The sequence below is a fragment of the Hemiscyllium ocellatum genome, chromosome 45 (genome assembly GCF_020745735.1).
Source record: "Hemiscyllium ocellatum isolate sHemOce1 chromosome 45, sHemOce1.pat.X.cur, whole genome shotgun sequence".
NCBI classification, from domain to species: domain Eukaryota; kingdom Metazoa; phylum Chordata; class Chondrichthyes; order Orectolobiformes; family Hemiscylliidae; genus Hemiscyllium; species Hemiscyllium ocellatum.
In genome coordinates this window covers 8045181-8065458 of record NC_083445.1, presented here as the reverse complement: position 1 = coordinate 8065458, position 20278 = coordinate 8045181, and the positions used below count along the sequence as shown (strand labels likewise).

The window sequence follows — 20278 nt, the reverse complement described above, 5'->3', positions numbered from 1 at the left end:
TAATGTTGCCTTTTGTTTCCAGATGATATAATGTGGCCTGATGGCGATGAGGCACTCCCAGCAGATGCCCAACACCTTATTTCCTGTCTTCTACAGCCAAACCCATTGGAGAGACTGGGGACAGGTAGGTGATCCCAACCTGAGTGGGACCATAGTGGTGGATGGTGGTTAGGTGGACTGGCCGTGCGAAATTGCCCTATAGTAATCAGGGATTGGCAGGCTAGATGGATTAGCCATGGGAAATGCAAGTTTACGGGAATGGGCGTGGGTCTGGTTGGGATGCTGTTCAGGAGGTTGGTGCAGACTCAATGGGCCGAATGCCCTCCATCCGAACTGATTTTATGATTCTATGGAGCAGGGCCTTTCCTCTCTATCTATCTCTCTCTCTCTCTCTCTCTCTCTCTCTGTCATTGTTCTTCTGCCTGCAGCTCTGTCATCATCTTTCAAAGCATAAGTTGGAAATGATGACCATCTATTCTTTCATAGATGGTTAACGCATGATTTTAACATAAGGAAGACTTATGTTAAAATGTTTGCATAGCAATTTTAATCATCTCAGGTTGTCCCAAAGTGTGTAATAGCCAATAAAGTGCTTTAGAAGTGTAGTCGCTGTTTTAATGTAGAAAGATTTTTGTCTTTATGCATTTTGAATTATTCATAGAGCAAACATTTATGGGAGAGATGAGGTGAGACACAATTGATTCACCCTAACCTGACATGATAAAGATTGCCTTAAGTTGTCATTTTTATGTAAATGCCCTTTTATCCTATATGCTCTTTATATCACTTGTTAAGTTTACTTTTTGAATGTTTTCAACAAGGCAGAGATTGCCATTGTCAGGAGAAAAAGCACATTCACATTCCAGGAGCTTAACCACTCCCAGTTTAAGCCCTGTCTTATCTGGGGATAAGTAAAGCTCCCTCGTTCTTTGATTTGTTGATCTTTGTTTGCTTTATGCTCTTATGGATCACCTTGGGTTGATTTTACAGTCTAAGCACACTGTAGAAATATAAGTTGTCATTGTTGCTGTTATAATTACCATTTATCCCCCAAAAGCCTTAACTCTCAACATCTACCACCCTTGTGACCTTTTGAATCACACTGTTTATTTTGATTGTACACAATGTCAATGTGAACCCCTTACCCAGTTTGACCTTGTGAAGGTAATACAAGGCTAGTGTACCAAATCCCTTCCATTCTATGCAATGTTGCAACATCATATCCTTTCCATTTACTCCCTTGGACCAGTCTTTCCAATTTGCCAGCCCCTGGTCAGTTGATAGCACCATCAACTCTGGGTCACAAAGGATTGCTCGGTCCCTTGATCCCGTTCCGTCATTTGATAAGATCATGATTGATCTGATTGCAACCTCAAATCCATTTTTCTGTCTGGCACCATAACCCTCTTTGGATCAAAACTCTATCTAACCTTGAACACACAAATCCAAATTAACACTTCATTGCAGTAGCGCGGGAGTGCTGCATTGTTGAAGGTGCCTCATCTTTAAACTGAGGTCCTACCTGTCTGCTTCGTTGAATCGCGTGGTACAATTTTTGAGAACAGCTGGGAGTTCTTGCTTATTTTTCTGTCAACATCAGAAAAAAAGCAGGTAGTCCAATCATTGTGACATTCCTGTTCGGGAGAGTTTGTCAAGTGATTAGATTACTTACAGTGTGGAAACTGGCCCTTCGGCCCAATAAGTCCACAACGACCCGCCGAAGCGCAACCCACCCATACCCCTACATTTGCCCCTTACCTAACACTACAGGCAATTTAGCATGGCCAATTCACCTGACCCGCACATCTTTGGACTGTGGGAGGAAACCGCAGCACCCGGAGGAAACCCACGCAGACACGGGGAGAACGTGCAAACTCCACACAGTCAGTCGCCTGAGGCGGGAATTGAACCCGGGTCTACAGGCACTGTGAGGCAGCAGTGCTAACCACTGTGCCACCGTGCTGCCCACAAAGTGGTTGTGGCATTTCCTATGTTACAACATTGCAAAACTAGGAAAGTATGTCATTGGCCATAAAACACTTTGAAATGTCCATTGGTTGTGAAAAGTATGATATAAATGTAAATATTTGTTTTGAAGTTTTGAGCACTATTTAAGTATCTATATTTTACATTCCCAGGATATGATGTTGCTGGCATGACCAGCATGTATTGCCCATTCTGTTGACCTTGAGAAGGTGCTAGTAATTCACCTACTTGAACTGTAGCAGGCCACGTGTCTACTGTCTGGGGTACGGCCCAGACAGAGTTCCAGGATTTTGACTGGCAACAATGAATGAAGGATGATTATGGTTTCAAGAATGATATGTAAATGGAAGGTGAACTTGCAGGTGGTCCATACGTCTGCTAACCTAATCCTTCAAGGTGGTTGATGTCACCTATTTGGACACAGTTGTTGAAGGAACCATGGCCAGTTGCTGCAATCTACCTTGTAGATGGTGCATACTTCTGCCAGTGTGTGTTGGCAGTGAAGGGACTGAATATTTAATGTGCTGCATGGGGTTCTGATGAAGCAGATTACTTTCTCCTGTGTGGTGCTGAGCATCTTGAGTGTTATTGGAGCAAGTAGGGAGTACACCATCACACTCCTGACTTGTGCCTTTGAGATAGTGGACATGTTTTGGGGAGTCAGGAGGTGAGTTACTTGCCCAGAGTTCCCTTATTCTGACCTACTCTTGCAAGCCCACAGTGTGTATAAGGCAGGTCCAACTACAAGTCACCTGTCTTTTCAACTAATATTATGTACAATGTTAATGAAATGACCACTTTGTATTTATGCTAATATCTCAAATTCTTCCCAGTTCATTTCACCGAACAAATGAAATGTTCCAAAGTCAAAGTACTTGTCAATTTGTGCACAATATCAGTGGATGAAACTACATTTCATTTCACTACAGTTAACATAAAATCACAAGGTGCCAGACTGTTTCCATTCACTGTGGTTGCATAGCTGATGAATAGGTCAAATCTCCTCCATTCACTGTGGTTGTAAAGTGGGCTAATGAACCCAACCCTTCCACTCACTCCCATTACAAGTAGCTTCCCCTCACTGTTAACTGTCATTTGATAACATCTCTGATGCAAGTATAACACATTCTGGTAATTGCCTTCTTTGTAATGCTCGTCAGGCCCATCCACTGCCAAATTTCATGGGCCAACTCAGCATAATTTTGAAATCTAATCACTTTTGTTGCAATATAGATTGTGCTAAGTGCGTGCTGCTGAGCCTGAATTGCTGCGATGTCATTAAAGAGGCTGAGGTACAAAAAAGTTCAAATTGGCAATTTTTATGTTAATGGCAGTTGAGATGGAAGTGCATCCCTGAGTCCAACATTTCAGCAAAAGTCAGAGGCACATTTATCCAGCAGTGACTATTATCTCAATGAGCTAAAAGCTGCTGGATGTTTAATGTTGGAAAAATGCTGCATGCCAGGGAAGGAGGTTAGTGCCCTGCATTTCAAGTTGTTAGTGACCTCCCATCGACAAAGTGAATTGGAAAACCATTTATATTTGCGACCTCAGTGAGCTGGTGACAGTTGCCTCTCAAATAATAAGTGGAAGGTGTGATACAAAATTGTTTCCACACACAAGTGGCCTACATGCATAGAAATTAGTGTAAACAATGGAGCTCATTGTCTAAATCAACTCGGAGCATTGATTCATAAAACTAGCCATAAAATTCTCTTCTCAGGGTGTACATTAAAGCTGCATTGCCACTCAAGATGCATTTAATATGAATTCTGGTTGCATTGTGGGCGGCACGGTGGCACAGTTGTTAGCACTGCTGCTTCACAGCACCTGGAGACCCAGGTTCATTTCCCGACTCAGGCGACTGACTGTGTGGAGTTTGCACATTCTCCCCGTGTCTGCGTGGGTTTCCTCCGGGTGCTCCGGTTTCCTCCCACAGTCCAAAGATGTGCAGGTTAGGTGAATTGGCCACGCTAAATTGCCTGTAGTGTTAGGTTAGGGGTATGGGTGGGTTGCGCTTCGGCGGGTCGGTGTGGACTTGTTGGCCCGAAGGCCCTGTTTCCACACTGTAAGTAATCTAATCTAATTGCTGTGTTTAGATGTAGCCACTGTTGGAAAGGGGTGGTCCTAGACATTTTGGAGCCACCTTTGCTACTTTTAAATCATCCTAGTTCTGTGGAGTATCATGACGCAGAGACAGCTGAACCAAATCAGTCTTCCTACTTGTATATTCACAACACAGTAAAACTAACCATCGAAGATATACTTGGAAGTATTCATTCCAGTGGTTCCTAACCAGACTTTTGAATAACCAATCACAGACTTTGTCATAGAGTCATAGAGATGTACAGCACGGAAACAGGCCCTTCGGTCCAACCCGTCTGTACTGACCAGGTATCCCAACCCAATCTAGTCCCAACCTGCCAGCACCCGATTCATATCCCTCCAAACCCTTCCTATTCATATACCTATCCAAATGCCTCTTAAATGTTGCGATTGTACCAGCCTCCAACACTTCATCTGGCAGTTCATTCTATACACGTACCACCCTCTGTGTGAAAAAGTTGTCCCTTAGGCCTCTTTTATATCTTTCCCCTTACACCCTAAACCTATGCCCTCTCGTTCTGGACTCCCTGACCCCAGGGAAAAGACTTTGTCTATTTACCCTATCCATGCCCCTCATGATTTTATAAACCTCTATAAGGTCGCCCCTCAGCCTCTGACGCTCCAGGAAAAACAGCCCCAGCCTATTCAGCCTCCCCCTGTAGCTCAAATCCTCCAACCCTGGCAACATCCTTGAAAATCTTTTCTGAACCCTTTCAAGTTTCACAACATCTTTCCAATAGGAAGGAGACCAGAATTGCACACAATATTCCAACAGTGGCCTAACCAATGTCCTGTACAGCCGCAGCATGACCTCCCGACTCCAGTACTCAATACTCTGACCAATAAAAGAAAGCATACCAAACGCCTTCTTCTCTATCCTATCCACCTGCGATTCTACATCAAGGAGCTATGAACCTACACTACAAGGTCTCTTTGTTCAGCAACACTCCTGAGGACCTTAACCATTAAGTGTATAAGTCCTGCTAAGATTTGCTTTCCCAAAATGCAGCACCTTGCATTTATCTGAATTAAACTCCATCTGCCACTTCTCAGCCCATTGGCCCATCTGATCAAGATCCCGTTGTAATCTGAGGTAACCTTCCTTGCTGTCCACTACGCCTCCAATTTTGATGTCATCTGCAAACTTACTAACTGTACCTCTTATGCTCGCATCCAAATCATTTATATAAATGACGAAAAGTAGTGGAACAAGCACCGATCCTTGTGGCACTCCACTGTTCACAGGCCTCCAGTCTGAAAAACAACCCTCCACCACCACCACCCTCTGTCTTCTACCTTCGAGCCAGTTCTGTATCCAAATGTATAGTTCTCCCTGTATTCCATGAGATATAAATGTGTTGCTGGAAAAGCGCAGCAGGTCAGGCAGCATCCAAGGAGCAGGAGAATCGACATTTCGGGCATGAGCCCTTCTTCTCATTCCTGAAGAAGGGCTCATGCCCGAAATGTCGATTCTCCTGCTCCATGGATGCTGCCTGACCTGCTGCGCTTTTCCAGCAACACATTTTCAGCTCTGATCTCCAGCATCTGCAGTCCTCACTTTCTCCTTCCATGAGATCTAACCTTGCTGATCAGTCTCCCATGGTGAACTTTGTTAATAATTAATTTCCAGACACTGGTTATCTTAAATAATAAGTGGAAAGTCTTAACTATTTATTAAATATACGATAACTTTAGCAGAGAGAAAAAATAAATGACACGGCAAGCTGATTATTGTGATTTAAACCCGAAACATTTCTTTTCAGTCCCCATTCACACAGGAGGCACACAGACAAATAAACGCAGTTAAGGAATAAATAACATAACAAAACTGGTCAGATTAATTATATGGCTTTCACGACGTGGTGTTTCACAGGCATTAATGTGGACGCCTGAAACATTGATCAGGGTCACCTTCTCAATTCACCCTGGAAACGGCACTCAGTTTTCTATACATTGGGCTTCTGAAAGCAAGTGTATTAAATTAGGCAGGGAGTTTTCAAATCTTCATAATGTCTCAGCAGCAGCCCAGAACCATCTGTCAGCAAACATACTTCAAAAACTAATTTTAGTTCCACCCTGATAGACTAATCGCCTCTTCCTGAGGCCTCAAGTACTATTAAACAACTGCTTGAAGATGGACTCTCTTCCAGACTTTCCAGAACCAATTCCCAGGTACTGATCAATTTAAAACTTCTGCTCTCTGTTTCAAGCATTTTACTGTTCTTGGTATCTCTGTGACTGCTGGAGCCTTTTAAGTCTAGGCCCAGCCTGCGATTAGCCTCCAAGTTTGGCCTCACAAACAATTAAAGCTTGTTTGATTTGTTCTTCTCCTTTTGCCCTGTCCCAAAGTCCACATGTCATTTTCAAATCATCATACAACATTGATAAAAGAATAAAAATAATCAAGAATTAGTGAGGATTCTAACAGTGGCCATGTTTAGTTAACCAGTGTCAATATGACCTGGACATTTCAACGCTTGGTATCCTAACCCCATTTCTCTTTCTAAAGGAGGCACCTATGAAGTCAAGCAACACAGTTTCTTCAAAGACCTGGACTGGACTAGTCTGCTGCGTCAAAAGGCAGAATTTATTCCTCACCTGGAGTCGGAAGAAGACACAAGTTACTTTGACAGCAAGTATTTTTCTTCAAAGCAAAGTTGGGGGCTGTGAATGGTGGGAGGAAGCTAGGTGTTAGAATGTCTTTATAAACTCTGAATTTTATGAGACTCAGTTATGAGATTCAATAGTATACAACAGGGTAGAATGGAGACAGGATCCATGGGAGCCTCATCTTGACCTTGCTGCTCAGAGAAATATAGAACACAGGAGATGTGCCTTTCTGAAGCAGGGGGGAGCTTGGAGCGTGGGTGCTAGACGGGAGGTGGGGTGTTCAGAGTATCCAAAGCTAACCAACCTCCTACATTATCTGTCTGGGCAGTCGCAGTAAATGCAGCCTGAGTGGGTGGTGTTCAGGTGCTGGGTGGATTGTGGTCCGGGACAATCGCAAATCAGAAAGAGCATTGAGCATAAAGGCCTGGAGAGTGGGGTGGATGGGTGGTGATTGTGGGACTTTGCTGTGAATCTGAAATGGTGCCATTCTCTCTTTATGAAGCTCGGTCTGATCGGTATCACCACGTCAATTCCTATGATGAGGATGACACCAACGAAGACGAGCCAGTGGAAATTCGACAGTTTTCCTCCTGCTCACCTCGCTTTATTAAGGTACTTAGGAGAATACGAGTCTCTTTTCCCTTCTCTGTGACATTTTTCACCCATTTTGTATAGGGAACCCTGCAGGAAAATTACAAGATTAAATAGTAATAGATCTGGTCAGCACTTGGAAACGTTTTCTCCTGAAACTACCTGACTCATTGAGTTTCATCGTTCACACTCCTTTGAGGTGAGGACACTTGGCCTAGACCTTGTTTTAGTGGAAGTAGTGTGGGAGAAATGTCTATGGGATGTGGTTCTGGCTTGGGTGTATTAAGAAGATTTTACAGATTGACAATCAACCTGTCATTAACACACCGTCCATGACCACCAATCCCTGGAGTGAGACTTGAAGCTCGAGTTTCTGGCCCAGAGGTGTGGATTGCTACTCAGTGCACCATAAGACCTCTCATTGATTTTAATGAGGGTTCAAACTCAGGAGACGTGGCCATCTGCAATCTTCCTACGCTGGGGAAGCAAGCAACTGGCAATGTGTGTAAGCCTAGAGCTCTCTGGGTGTCCTCTGGAAAGAAATAGACACACAATGGTTAAAAGTTGAGATAATGTGAATTCCGTAAAATGCATATTTCCAGTGATTTTCTTCCCAAACATGTAAATCTGAGGAATATTTTGAACAAGAAGTGCACCCTTTTAAAAATCTCAGAGGAGTCAGTGGTATTATTATGTTGTGGTAGAAAAACTGACTTAACAAGTTGATTTCACCATTATTCTGTCTTTCATAGGTGACAGTGTGTTTATGCTTTGCTTAATGGGATTTGAGGACATGCAGTGACACCTACAGGTCTCTAATATTATTACAGGATGACGTGGAGGAGAAAACTGTCCCTGCTGACTCTCACTGTGGGAATATAGAAACAGTCTACCTTTAGACAGTTTTATTCTAGCACAATGGGAAACTCTGCATCAGCCAGCCCTATAAACTTCAAACTCCTCAAATCCATTTCTTGTTGCCTATTCCCTCCTATTACTGTAATGTCCTGCAGAGCTACAGCTCTCTGTGATCAATGTTCCTCCAGTTTGGCAACTTATACATCTCCAACTTTGACGGTTCCACCTTTGGCATGCCTTCAGTAGGGCCTTAAACTCTGAAAATCACCCTCTCCTTAAAGATACTTATTAAAATTCACCTCCTTAACCCTAGTTTTTATTCTCCTTTCCTGCTTCTCCTCTGTGTAAAAAGAACACCACTGAGAAGCAATTAGGAATAAAAGAACCAGAAATTGATGGAAAAACTCAGCAGGTCTGTCAGCAGCTGTGGAGAGAAATCAAAGCTAACATTTCGGGTCGAATGGACCTTTCTCCGAATCAATTAGGAATGTGTTGTTACATTAAAAATTCATGGTTTTGTTTGTTGTAATGTTCAAGACCATTAAAGTCAATAGTTAGAAAAACCAAGAGCCAAGGAGCTACAATCTCAGGAGGAAGTCTTCAGGGGCCTGAGCCTTTGTAAATCTCCCCTTGGAAGAAAGACTTGCATTTATATAGCACCTTTCACAACCTCAGTCTATCCTGGTATGCTGCTGTACAGTAAACAAAGTTTCTTCTGATGTGTTATAGAGCATAGCACATTACAGCATAGTACAAGTCTTTTGGTTCTCGATGTCACACCGGCCTGTGAAACCCTTGTGAAGCCCATCTAACCGACATTATTCCATTTTCATTCATATGTTTATCCAGTGACCATTTAAATGCCCTTATCGTTGGCGAATCTACTACTGTTGTAGGCAGGACATTCCACGTCCCACTACTCTCTGAGTTTAAAAACTACCTCTGACATCTGTCCTATATCTATACCACTCAATTTAAAGCTATGTCCCCTCGTGGTAGCCATCACCATCCAAAGAAAAAGGTTCTCACTGTCCACCCTAACTAACCCTCTGATTATCTTGTATGTCTCTATTAAGTCACCTCTCAGCTGAAAATGTGTTGCTGGAAATGCGCAGTAGGTCAGGCAGCATCCAAGTAACAGGAGAATCGACGTTTCGGGCATAAGCCCTTCTTCAGGAAGAAGGGCTTCTGCCCGAAACGTCGGTTCTCCCGCTCCTTGGATGCTGCCTGACCTGCTGCGCATTTCCAGCAACACATTTTCAGCTCTGATCTCCAGCATCTGCAGTCCTCACTTTCTCCTCTAAGTCGCCTCTCAACCTTCTGTCTAACGAAAACAGCCTCAAGTCCCTCAGCCTTTCCTCATAAGACCTTCCCTCCATACCAGGCAACATCCTAGTAAATCTCCTCTGAACCCTTACCAAAGCTTCCACGACCTTCCTATAATGTTGGAATTTCCAAGTTATACACAACCAGCTCCCACAAGTAGCTTTGTGACAATGACTAGGCATGGCTGTTCTCTGCGAAATTCCTGTCTCCCCATCTGGTCAGTCCTACTGCCTGTGGCTCTTGGGGTCCAGTTGACTGGGTGCCACGGGCCATTCTGCCTGCACAGCCGGAGGCAGTGAATGGTGTTTGCCCTAACGCTGGGTTGTGATGTATGCAGGTTTACAGCAGCATGGAACGCCTCACGCAGCATGAGGAGCAGAAAGCCCCAGTGGTCACCCGACGCAACCTGAACAAACACAAGGAGGAAAAGAGTGAGAAGATGGAGGGGCTGAGCTCTATCAGCACCCGGGACAAGAGCTGGAGGACAAGCTCTCCGGAAATGTAAGTAGGGCAGTCTCCTCCCCTCTTAAACCTCGAGAATGCTGGCTTACACACTTGTGCTCCTTGTGTTAAAGTTTTTGTCTCCAAATTCAAATCCCTCACTATCTGGCACTGCTGCCTCACAGCACCAGAGACCTGGGTTCAATTCCCACCTCAGGCGACTGACTGTGTGGAGTTTGCACATTCTCCCTGTGTCTGTGTGGGTTTCCTCCGGGTGCTCCAGTTTCCTCCCACTGCCCAAAAATGTGCAGGTTAGGTGAATTGGCCGTGCTAAATTGCCCGTAGTGTTAGGGGCAGGGGTATGGGTCTGGGTGGGTTGTGCTTCGGCGGTCAGTGTGGACTTGTTGGGCCGAAGGGCCTGCTTCCACACTGTAAGTAATCTAAATAGCCTCATCCTGTCCTGCAACCCTTCAAGATTTTTAAGATCCTCCAAATTCAGCCTTTAATACATTTCCCAGTTCCATCACTATTACAGACAGATGTCCCTCAACTCCAGGCCCTGGGATTACTTCCCCAAATCTCTCTGCCTATCTCTCTCTCTCTCCTCCTTTAACGTGCTGCTACCTTGATCAAGAATTTGGCCATTTGGGCCTAATGACTCCTCCTTAGGTTGGGTGTCCATTGAGAGGCATCCCCACTCACTGAGTGTCAATATTCAGCTATTGGTTTAAGGTTGATGAATTGGGCTAATGTTTGGGATGACGATGCAGGACGATGGGGAGGGGGTTGTGACACTGCCTCGGTGTGCTGAGGTCTATATTCTCTCTGATGCTCCACCCCCCCGACCCCCGGCTTTTCTCTGATCTGTGCTGTTCTCAGGAAGCGCCTCTCTGCGTCGGAGTCTTCTTACGGCGAGAGTGACTCCAGTCCGCCTCTCACCGTACGCCGCAGGTTCTCCGCACTCATGGACACTCACAAGTTTGCCACACCCCTCGAGGACGACACGGAGGTAACCCACAAACACCAGGGGGTACAGACGGTGACGCCAGTCCAGGAGCAGTCAAGCCAGTCTGAACCACGGCAGAAAGATGTGGAGGGACAGATTGCCAATGCTGCAGGAAATGCCAGCAATACCCCAACATTCCCAGGTACGGGAGCATTGCTGTTTTCTGGACTCAATATGATGGTTGATGCTAATCCGCTAGCATTCTCCGTTCAGTTTGAAGGATTGGTGTGTAGAATTACATACAATGTATGGCATGGAAACTGGCCATTCAGCCCAACCTGTCCTTGTTGGTCTTTATATACCTCATGAGATTCCTCTCTCCCTTGACCTCTCAGCATCCCTTTCACCCTCATGTGTTTTACCCGTGTGTTATAGTTCATTCAGAGAGTCCATGGCCACAGCAACCTACCCTTTAACCTGCATGTTGTAGCTCAGAGTTATGGAGAATGATGCTAGAGGCTGTGATGTTCTTTCAATTACATGGTGGACCAGGTGTCTGACTCAGTCTTACAGCCTGTCATCAGTGTGTGGTGGAAGGATTTATAGGTTGACATTGCTTTAAAAACACATCTTCCTTGGCCATTTAATCCAGGGTTAGACTCAAACTTCTGGCTCCGAGGCAGGGACTCTGAGTCAGGTGACTGTCTCCTCCAATGTTTATCCAACTTCCTTTTAAATGCAACAAAGCTATTTGTCACATCTGGTAGTGAGGTTCCCGTTCTCAACATGCCTGGATTTTCCTCCTAAATTCCCAGTTTGATTTATTTTCTTACATTTATGGCCTGTGATCTTTTTAACTCCCCACTCCGCCCAAGTGGAAACATCTTCTCTACATCTACTTTACCAAATCCTATTGATGATTTGAAGATCTCTCTCTTTAGGGTGGCCCAGCAGTTAGCCTCACCGTGCCAGGGACCCAGGTTCGATTCCACCCTCTGGCAACTGTCTGTGTGCAAAGGGTCAGACTGCCGCTATTTCAGCCAATCGCCCCTGGGCCAGCTCTCCAGTAAAGTCCTTCATGCCTTCCTCGTGACATTTATTCCCTTCCATCGCTAGAGGAGATGGAGTGAGAACATCAGTGAATCTAGCTTAGCTGACTATTCACAGCCTGACACTGAAATGAGGATTGGATGTTCCAGCCATATTTTCAGGCAAGATCATAAGGAAGGGTGGAGTAGACTCGATGGGTTGAATGGCCTTTCTGTGTCCCTAGACCAAGGGTCAGAAGAACGAGGTCAGTGTTATCAGTGGTGCTGATCTGTATCAGTGAAGATTGACACCGATAGTGGTCTGTCAAGGACTCTTGTAGGAAGCTGCAACGTTTGGATGTCAATAAATCTTTAAGTGCCTTCCTGCTAAATGCTTTCAGTTTTATTTCAGCTGGCAGGCCGGTGAAGTTAAGTGAGTCGCTGTGCACTGTTTCAAAGGAAACGGATTCCTCGTCTACAAAGGCAACGAGTGACCTGGCAGTCCGCAGAGCACGTCACCAGCAGCTGTCTGGGGACTCAGGCGAGAAACGCACCTCCCGGCCCGTGAATAAGGTCATCAAATCCGCTTCAGCCACCGCTCTATCGGTCATGATCCCTGCAGGTATGGTGTGTGGAGACAGCAGTGCAGTGGTAATGCCGCTGGGCTAGTAATCTCCAGGACCAGCCTAAATGCGCTGGGGGACATAGGTTGAAATCTCACCTTGGTAGCTGGTGGAATTTGTGTTCAATTCATTAATTTGAGTTCTGGAATGGTGACCATGAAATTGATGTTTAAAACCCATCTGGTTCACTTTGGGAAAGGAAAGTTGCCATCCTTACCTACTGTGACTTCAAATGCAGATCAATGTGGCTGACTCTTAAGAGACTTCTGAAATGGCTGAGCAAACTACTCAGTTGTAGCATTTAGGGGGTGGGTGACAAATCTGATGCCCGTATCCCATGAAGGAGTTTGGGGGGAAGAAAAGAGTTAAGCCTTGCCCCTCCAGGCACTCCGGTTTCCTCCCTCAGCACAAAGATATGCAGGTTATGTGGATTGGCCGTGCTAAATTTCCTGTAGAACAGGGTTTCGGGGATGGGGTGGGAAATGGGTCTGGGTGGAATGCTGTTCGGAGGGTTGATGTGGACTCAATGGGCTGAATGGCCTGCTTCCACAAAGTAGAGATTCTATGATTCTATAGAGAAGTATTCCAAATGTATTAGGAATCTTTCCAAGCCTGGGCAAACCTTCTGGGTTATACTTGCACCACCGTGGGTTGGGATAAGTAAATGTTTCAGATTTCAACTGCTTTAAATAGTTGGATACCAGTCAGAAAGTGGAACTAATCAGTGCTTAATTCATTATTAAAAATTTAATTTAGTGCTGTGATCTTTGCTGAGAAATTAATGTGGAATAATATTAGGTCAGCTGTGAAACCTATTCCAATGTTTCCTGAAGAGTTGGTGAGATTTAGTTATCCACCAGGGTACAGCTAATCTGTGCATTGCAGAGGTGTTCCAAATGGCTTTCCTGCCATTGGGTAAACACCACGGTTGGTTCCCTCCCACAGCTTGTCATTGACTGACCACTGGGTCTGAGAGCCAAGTGGATGTTGTATCTGCTTAAGTGTGATGGCATCCACAGTTGAACAGCCTGCCAACTGTCCAGACTCACAGAAGTGTCAAATGTGGTGGCCAGGCAGTCAGTGGAGTGGTATCCCAGGCCATTTTCCAGCTTTCGGCTTCTGCATTAACTTTCCTGTGATGTATCTTGGGGGTGTTTAATTAAGTTAAAGGTTATAAATGCACATTGTTGCTGTTGAAAGGGCGCCTGGTTAATCCAGCTTGCCGTGTGGCTCATTGTTGTGAGGGTATTCCAGTAACATGTTTGATATTAGCACACTCAGTCAATCCCGCTCTTCCTCTCTGCAGTAGATCAACACAGCAGTTCGCCTCTCGCCAGCCCTATGTCACCACGATCGCTGTCGTCTAATCCTTCCTCACGGGACTCCTCACCCAGCCGGGACTTCTCACCGGCAGTGACGAGTCTCAGATCCCCAATCACCATTCACCGTTCGGGAAAGAAATATGGCTTCACGCTTCGTGCCATCCGCGTTTACATGGGAGACAGTGACGTGTACAGTGTCCAACACATGGTCTGGGTAAGTCCCATTGGACAGGCCAAGAAACACCATCGTTCACCATCACCAGTCTATTGCTACCACAGGGATTGGTTGAGACAAGATGCTTTCAATAGGCAACTGATCAGGCAGTAGTTGCCTGTTATATTTCATGTGGGGAATCCAAATTGCTGCAGCTCCCTGCACTTTTACATAGCTATGACAACCTGGATCTATGGATAGTGACCGTAGACAGGTTCTAGGAACCTCTTCCACTCTTATCACCTGCCATTAGTGTGTGTTGGAAGGATTTGCAGCCAATACACAGCCTGTTTAGTTCATTATGAATGGTTCTAAAGGCCTGAAGAACCGAGTTTCTGGTTCAGAGGCAGGGATGCTACCCAGCGTCCCACAAGCCTATGGTTAACTGGATGAGTAGGTGGGAAAAAGGGATAGAAAGACTTGCTGAAAGGTTGAAATGAGGTGGATGAAATGGGACGGGACTCTGTTCGAATGCTGTTCCCATTTTCAACGTCAGAGCTGCAGGGCTGTGGTGAAGGGCAGGACAACGGAAATAATTGAATTGTTCCACCAAAAACATGATGGGTAAATGATCTCCAGCACCCACCAGACTTTGCTTTTGTTTAATGGGACGAATGACTCCCTTCTGCTCTGCGGTGATTCTATGAACTGAGCCTTGCCTGACCCTGCAAAACCCACTGTGTCAGCACAACGTATCACACTCAAACATCCATTATGCACCTTCAGAGTCTGAACCACCAAAAGCAAAGCTGCTCAGTGTGTTGCTGTGGACCGTTTGTGAGCGGTGTGCAATTTAATCCATCTCTTCTCTACATTGCAGCATGTAGAAGATGGAGGACCTTCGCATGAAGCTGGACTTTGTGCTGGTGACCTTATAACTCATGTGAATGGGGAACCTGTCCATGGACTCGTCCACACAGAAGTTGTGGAACTTATACTGAAGGTAACTTGTTGTGATAACACACACAACAATGTGGAGATGCCGGTGTTGGATTGGAGTGGACAAGGGGTCAGAAGTCACATGACAAGGGGTCAGAAGTCACATGACACCAGGTTATATTCCAACTTCACCTGATGAAGGGGCAGCACTCCGAAAGCTTGGGATTTCAAACATAACCTGGTGTCGTGTGACTCTGGACAAAGTACTCAACTATTAACATCTGTGTAACTCTGTCAGGATTATTCTAATCACAAGAAAAGTTTGAGCAGGTTGGGCCTCTCCTCCTTGCGGTTTAGAAGGAGGCAAGATGACCTTACTGAAACAGATTCTGAGGGAACAAACAGGGGTTTCATGGGAAATTTTGATAGGACAACTCTGGTGGGTAAATGCTGAGACCATGTTTCCCCTCGTTGTAGAATCCTGAACTGAGGGTGCCATCAACAAACAATGCATTTCTCAGTTCAGATGGGATTGTAGAGGACGTTGATCTGTCAGCGTGTCAGTTTAAGAGTTTGGAATTCCTTCCCTGAGCAAGCAGCGAAGGCTGAGCCACAATATATTCGAAGCTGAGTTATAGAGATGTGACAAGGGAGGCAAGGGGTCTCGGAAGGTAGACAGGAAAGGTGTGTGTGTGTGTGTGTGTGTACACGTACGCACGCGCGCGATTATGTAACAGAAACCATTATTTGATCACTTCTCTATTTGGTCTGTTAATCTGTTTGACAGGAGTGTTGGAATGATTCAAGAGGTTAGACGTCATATTTCAATGCGTGAGAGGAGACCAAAACCTGACATCTTAAATAGAGAAAGGAACACAAATACTTGCATTGATATAGCAACCTTAGGAAATCACAAAGCAATTTACAGTCAATGACGTACCTTTGAACTATAAATAGTAATGCTATAATGGCCAGGTAATCAGATTTTTGGTGTAGATTGAGGGATAAAAATTGTCCAGGACACAAGGAGTTACGACTTGCTCTCCTTCAGAAATGTGCTGTGCAATCTTTTGTATCCTCTTTGTAGATGCTTACAGCACAGAAGGAGGCTGTTCAACACATCATGTCCATGTCAACCCCCTGTAGGGATCTGCAGATATTTGCACAAAGGTCCTTCTGACCTTCAAAGTATTTTCCAGGGTCCTGCTATCCAGAGTGTATTCCCCTTCCTTGCTAGCCCTCCCAAATGTATTGTCTCCCATTTCTCTGCGTTGATTTCCATTTGCCACTGGTGGGCCCAGCTAATCAGTGGTTGATATTCTCCTGCAGTTTACACTATTCTGTGTGTCATCCATGAACCTATTGATCATACTCATTATAATTATGTCCAGATCATTAACGTACACCACAAACAATAAGGGCCCCAGCCGTGAGTCCTGACAAACCCACTGAGACAGGTACTGTTACAGAGACATCCCTCTACTTCCTGCTTTTCAGTAAATATTTTGAATTAAATGAGCCACAATCCCTTGGATCCCACGAGCTCTTAATGTCTTGAAATCTTATCGTGAAGTCGTGAGGGTTCTTATTAAAAGCTTTGCTGAAGTCCATGTAATCCCATCAAATGCATTACCCTCATCAAAACTCCTGGTTACTTCCTTAAAAAGTTTGATCAAATTTGGCAAACGTGACTCTCCCTTAACAAATCCATGCTGACTATCCAGGATCAATCCATGTCTTACCAAATACAGATATACTCTGTCCCTCAGGAATCTTTCTAATAACTTTCCCACCACCAAGGCTAGCCTGACTGATCTGTAATTTCCTGGTCTATCCCTTCTTTCAGTCCTCTGGCACCTCACCTGTGGTCAGAGAGGGTTTGAAAATTACTGCCAGAAGCTCTGATATTTCCTCTCTTGCAAACCCCCAGCCTGGGATATATCCCATTCAGGATTCCAGATTTATTCACTGCACGTTGATTGAATATGGGATTACATCCTTGAAATCCCACACAATGAGTTTTCTGATCCTTGCCATGTGGACAGGAAGTGACACCCAGGGCTCCCCTGGAAAACCCCATTAAGGACACTTACACGGGCAGTGGTCAGGGAGCAGGATAATTTCATATTAAATATGAAGGTTACAAGTTAATTAGAGTACATTTTTCTAGTTGATTTTATTTTCAGTTTACAAAATGGTATGGATTAATTCTTCCCTATTATATATAATTTTTTAAATCAGTGATTTTATCTCTGGAGTAGGAGAACTTGAATGCAGGCCTTCTGGCTTAGAATTACGAACACTATCATTGCATCACAACAGTTCTCCCTATATAAGTACAGGTATATATGTGCACCCAGTCAAATGCTCACCCAATTAATCCTTAGTTAACATAATATCATCACATATTTCTTCATTTTGTAGGGTAGCACTGTGGTTAGCACTGCTGCCTCCCAGCGCCAGGGACCCGGGTTCAATTCCACCCTCGGGAGACTGCCTGTGTGGAGTGTGCACATCCTCCCACTGCCTGTGTGAGTTTCCTCTGGGTGCTGCAGTTTCTTCCTGTGATGTGCATGTTAGGGTGGATTGACCATGCTAAATTGCACATAGTGTGTAAAATAGGTGGGTTAGCCATGGGAAATGCAGGGTTACAGGGACAAGGTAGAAGGGGCTAGGTCAGGGTGAGATGCTGTTCAGAGGGTTGGTGTGGACTGGATGGGTCGAATGGCCTGCTTCCAGACCGTTTGGCCTTAGACAACTCTGCCACACCCTACTGGATGACACCATTTCACTGGGTTGAGAAAACCATCACAGTCTTGCTCCAACTGGCCAGCTGTCAATTTTGCCTTCAAAACCGTTGCCCCACTCTCCAAATCCATTGAGAAACTTCAGAACCCGGGGAGATTGGTGGAATTTCAACTCCTTAAGGTTCCGTCTTTGTCCAGTATGTAAAAATAAGTTTGAAGAATTGTCAAAGAGATTTAACACTGAAGCACTAGTTCTCGCTTTGAACTCAGCCTGTGCTCTTTACAGAGTGGAAACAAAGTGACTGTAACAACAACACCGTTTGAGAACACATCCATCAAGATTGGTCCAGCCCGGAGGTCCAGCTATAAAGCCAAAATGGCCAGGAGGAATAAGAAAAGCACAGGGAAGGAAGGGCAAGAGAGGTAAGGAGGCAAATTGATTCTGAAATGTAGGATTCCTCTCCATCACACACATTAGAACGGTCTTAAGAGTGTACCTCAATACTAATGCACTTACAGTGAAATAAATTGAGCAATTCACTTGCTGTTCTTTAAGGTGAAAAGGAATGTACATAACAGTTCTCTTTTGAGAGCATTTAAAACCCTATGCTGTTTTGTCTATTAATCGAAGATGACTCTCGCTGGCTTTCCATGCTTTTGAATTGTTACTGCATTAGTCTTGATCAGATCAGACCCTGAAATTCAATAAACGGCAAACCTTCCATTACTGTAGCAGCCTATGGCATTAGAAATATCTCAAATAATGAATTAACCTGATAAGCAGCGACTTTTATTCAGCGAGCAAAACGATGCTGAGTTGTATTTCCTTCAACATCATCCTTTGTGATGTGCTCTCAAAAAGTTAAAGGTGTAAGGACCATGATGATCAATATGCTGCCTACCCTTTGTAATCCTGCTTTTGCCTGTTGTTACTGTTGTTGTGGTTCTGTTCGCCGAGCTGGAAGTTTTTGCTGCAGACGTTTCGTTCCCTGGCTAGGGAACATCATCAGTGCTATTGGAGCCTCCTGTGAAGCGCTGCTTTGATGTTTCTTCCGGTATTTATAGTGGTTTGTTCTTGCCGCTTCCGGGTGTCAGTTTCAGCTGTAGTAGTTTGTATGTGGGGTCCGGGTTGATGTGTCTGTTGATGGATCTTCTTGCCATTTCCGGGTGTCAGTTTCAGCTGTAGTGGTTTGTATATGGGGTCCAAGTCTATGTGTCTGTTAATGGAGTTTGTGGATGAATGCCATGCCTCTAGGAATTCCCTGGCTGTTCTCTGTCTGGCTTGTCCTATGATGGTAGTGTTTTCCCAGTCAAATTCATGTTCCTACAAACTACTACAGCTGAAACTGACACCCGGAAGCGGCAAGAACAGACCACTATAAATACCGGAAGAAACATCAAAGCAGCGCTTCACAGGAGGCTCCAATAGCACTGATGATGTTCCCTAGCCAGGGAACAAAACGTTTGCAGCAAAAACTTCCAGCTCGGCAAACAGAACCACAACAACGGACACCCGAGCTACAAATCTTCAACCAGACTGTTGTTACTGTTGACTGCTCCATACTGTAGTTTGGTGGGAGGGTTCTTTGTGGGATGAATGACTCGCCAACTAATTCAAACTCTCTTTCTTCCTCCCCACTCCCCTCCAGCAGTAAGAAGCGAAGCTCTTTGCTTCGAAAGATAACGAAACAGTCTAACCTGCTGCACACGAGCCGCAGTCTCTCCTCCCTGAACCGCTCGCTCTCGTCCAGCGACAGTTTACCCGGTTCGCCCACCCACAGTCTTTCTGCCCGCTCACCTACACAGAGCTACAGACCCACGCCAGACTCTGGCTATTTAGGTAATTACTGCTTGGCGTAGTCAATTCTGACAGTGCACTGAAATTTCTTTTTCTGTTAAGCTGAAGAAAGAATCTACAAAACTGTTCTCCATTTTGAGAACCCCCAGCTTAAGGTTTTGAGTTTTGAAGAGCTGGTTTTCGGCAGCATTCCTCATGATATCTGGAGTAAGGCTGCGGGGAGAGGAGCTTGCAGGGGGAGGATGGTGGGAAACTGAAAATGGTATTTTTAAAACTCCTTCACAGGATGAGGGGGTCACTGGCAAGGCAGCATTATTTGCCCAAAGGTCAGTTAAGAGTCAACCACATTGCTGTGGGTCTGGAGTCACATGTAGACCCGGGAAGGATGGCAGTTTCCTTCCCGAAAGGACATTCGTGAACCAGATGGATCTTTTCCCCCACAATGGTCATCATTAGAATCGTAATTTCAAATATTTATTGAATTCAACTTCCATAACCTGCTCTGGTTGGGAATTGAACCTAGGCCCCCCTGAACATTACGTGGTCTCTGGACTAACAGTCCAGTGATAATACCACTGCAGCCTCGCTGCTGCCAGACCCCCCGTAATGCTTACAACCTAAATACAGTATCAGGCTATTCGGCCCAACTGGTCCATGCTGGGGTTTATCCTGTATATGAACAGCCTTCTTCTACTTTATCTCACCCTTTCATTTCTTTTTTACCTTTCTCCCTAGCACATTATTGTACTTTCTCCTTAAGCTGTGGTAAGAATCAATGAATTTCAAACGTGCATGCATATATT

At 44.9% G+C, this 20278-nt stretch overlaps 1 protein-coding gene across 1 annotated transcript in view; it reads left to right on the top strand.

The window, feature by feature from the left end:
- LOC132835858 (microtubule-associated serine/threonine-protein kinase 1-like) overlaps window positions 1-20278 on the top strand; it is a 107884-nt gene that overhangs the window by 85579 nt on the left and 2027 nt on the right. Inside the window, exons 16-26 of the mRNA XM_060854953.1 lie at window positions 23-124; window positions 6602-6724; window positions 7205-7314; window positions 9815-9978; window positions 10798-10982; window positions 11905-11935; window positions 12270-12514; window positions 13822-14051; window positions 14872-14994; window positions 17964-18100; window positions 19330-19517. Of these exons, the coding sequence (XP_060710936.1) occupies window positions 23-124; window positions 6602-6724; window positions 7205-7314; window positions 9815-9978; window positions 10798-10982; window positions 11905-11935; window positions 12270-12514; window positions 13822-14051; window positions 14872-14994; window positions 17964-18100; window positions 19330-19517 (1638 nt within the window). The remainder of the gene's footprint in view (window positions 1-22; window positions 125-6601; window positions 6725-7204; window positions 7315-9814; window positions 9979-10797; window positions 10983-11904; window positions 11936-12269; window positions 12515-13821; window positions 14052-14871; window positions 14995-17963; window positions 18101-19329; window positions 19518-20278) is intronic.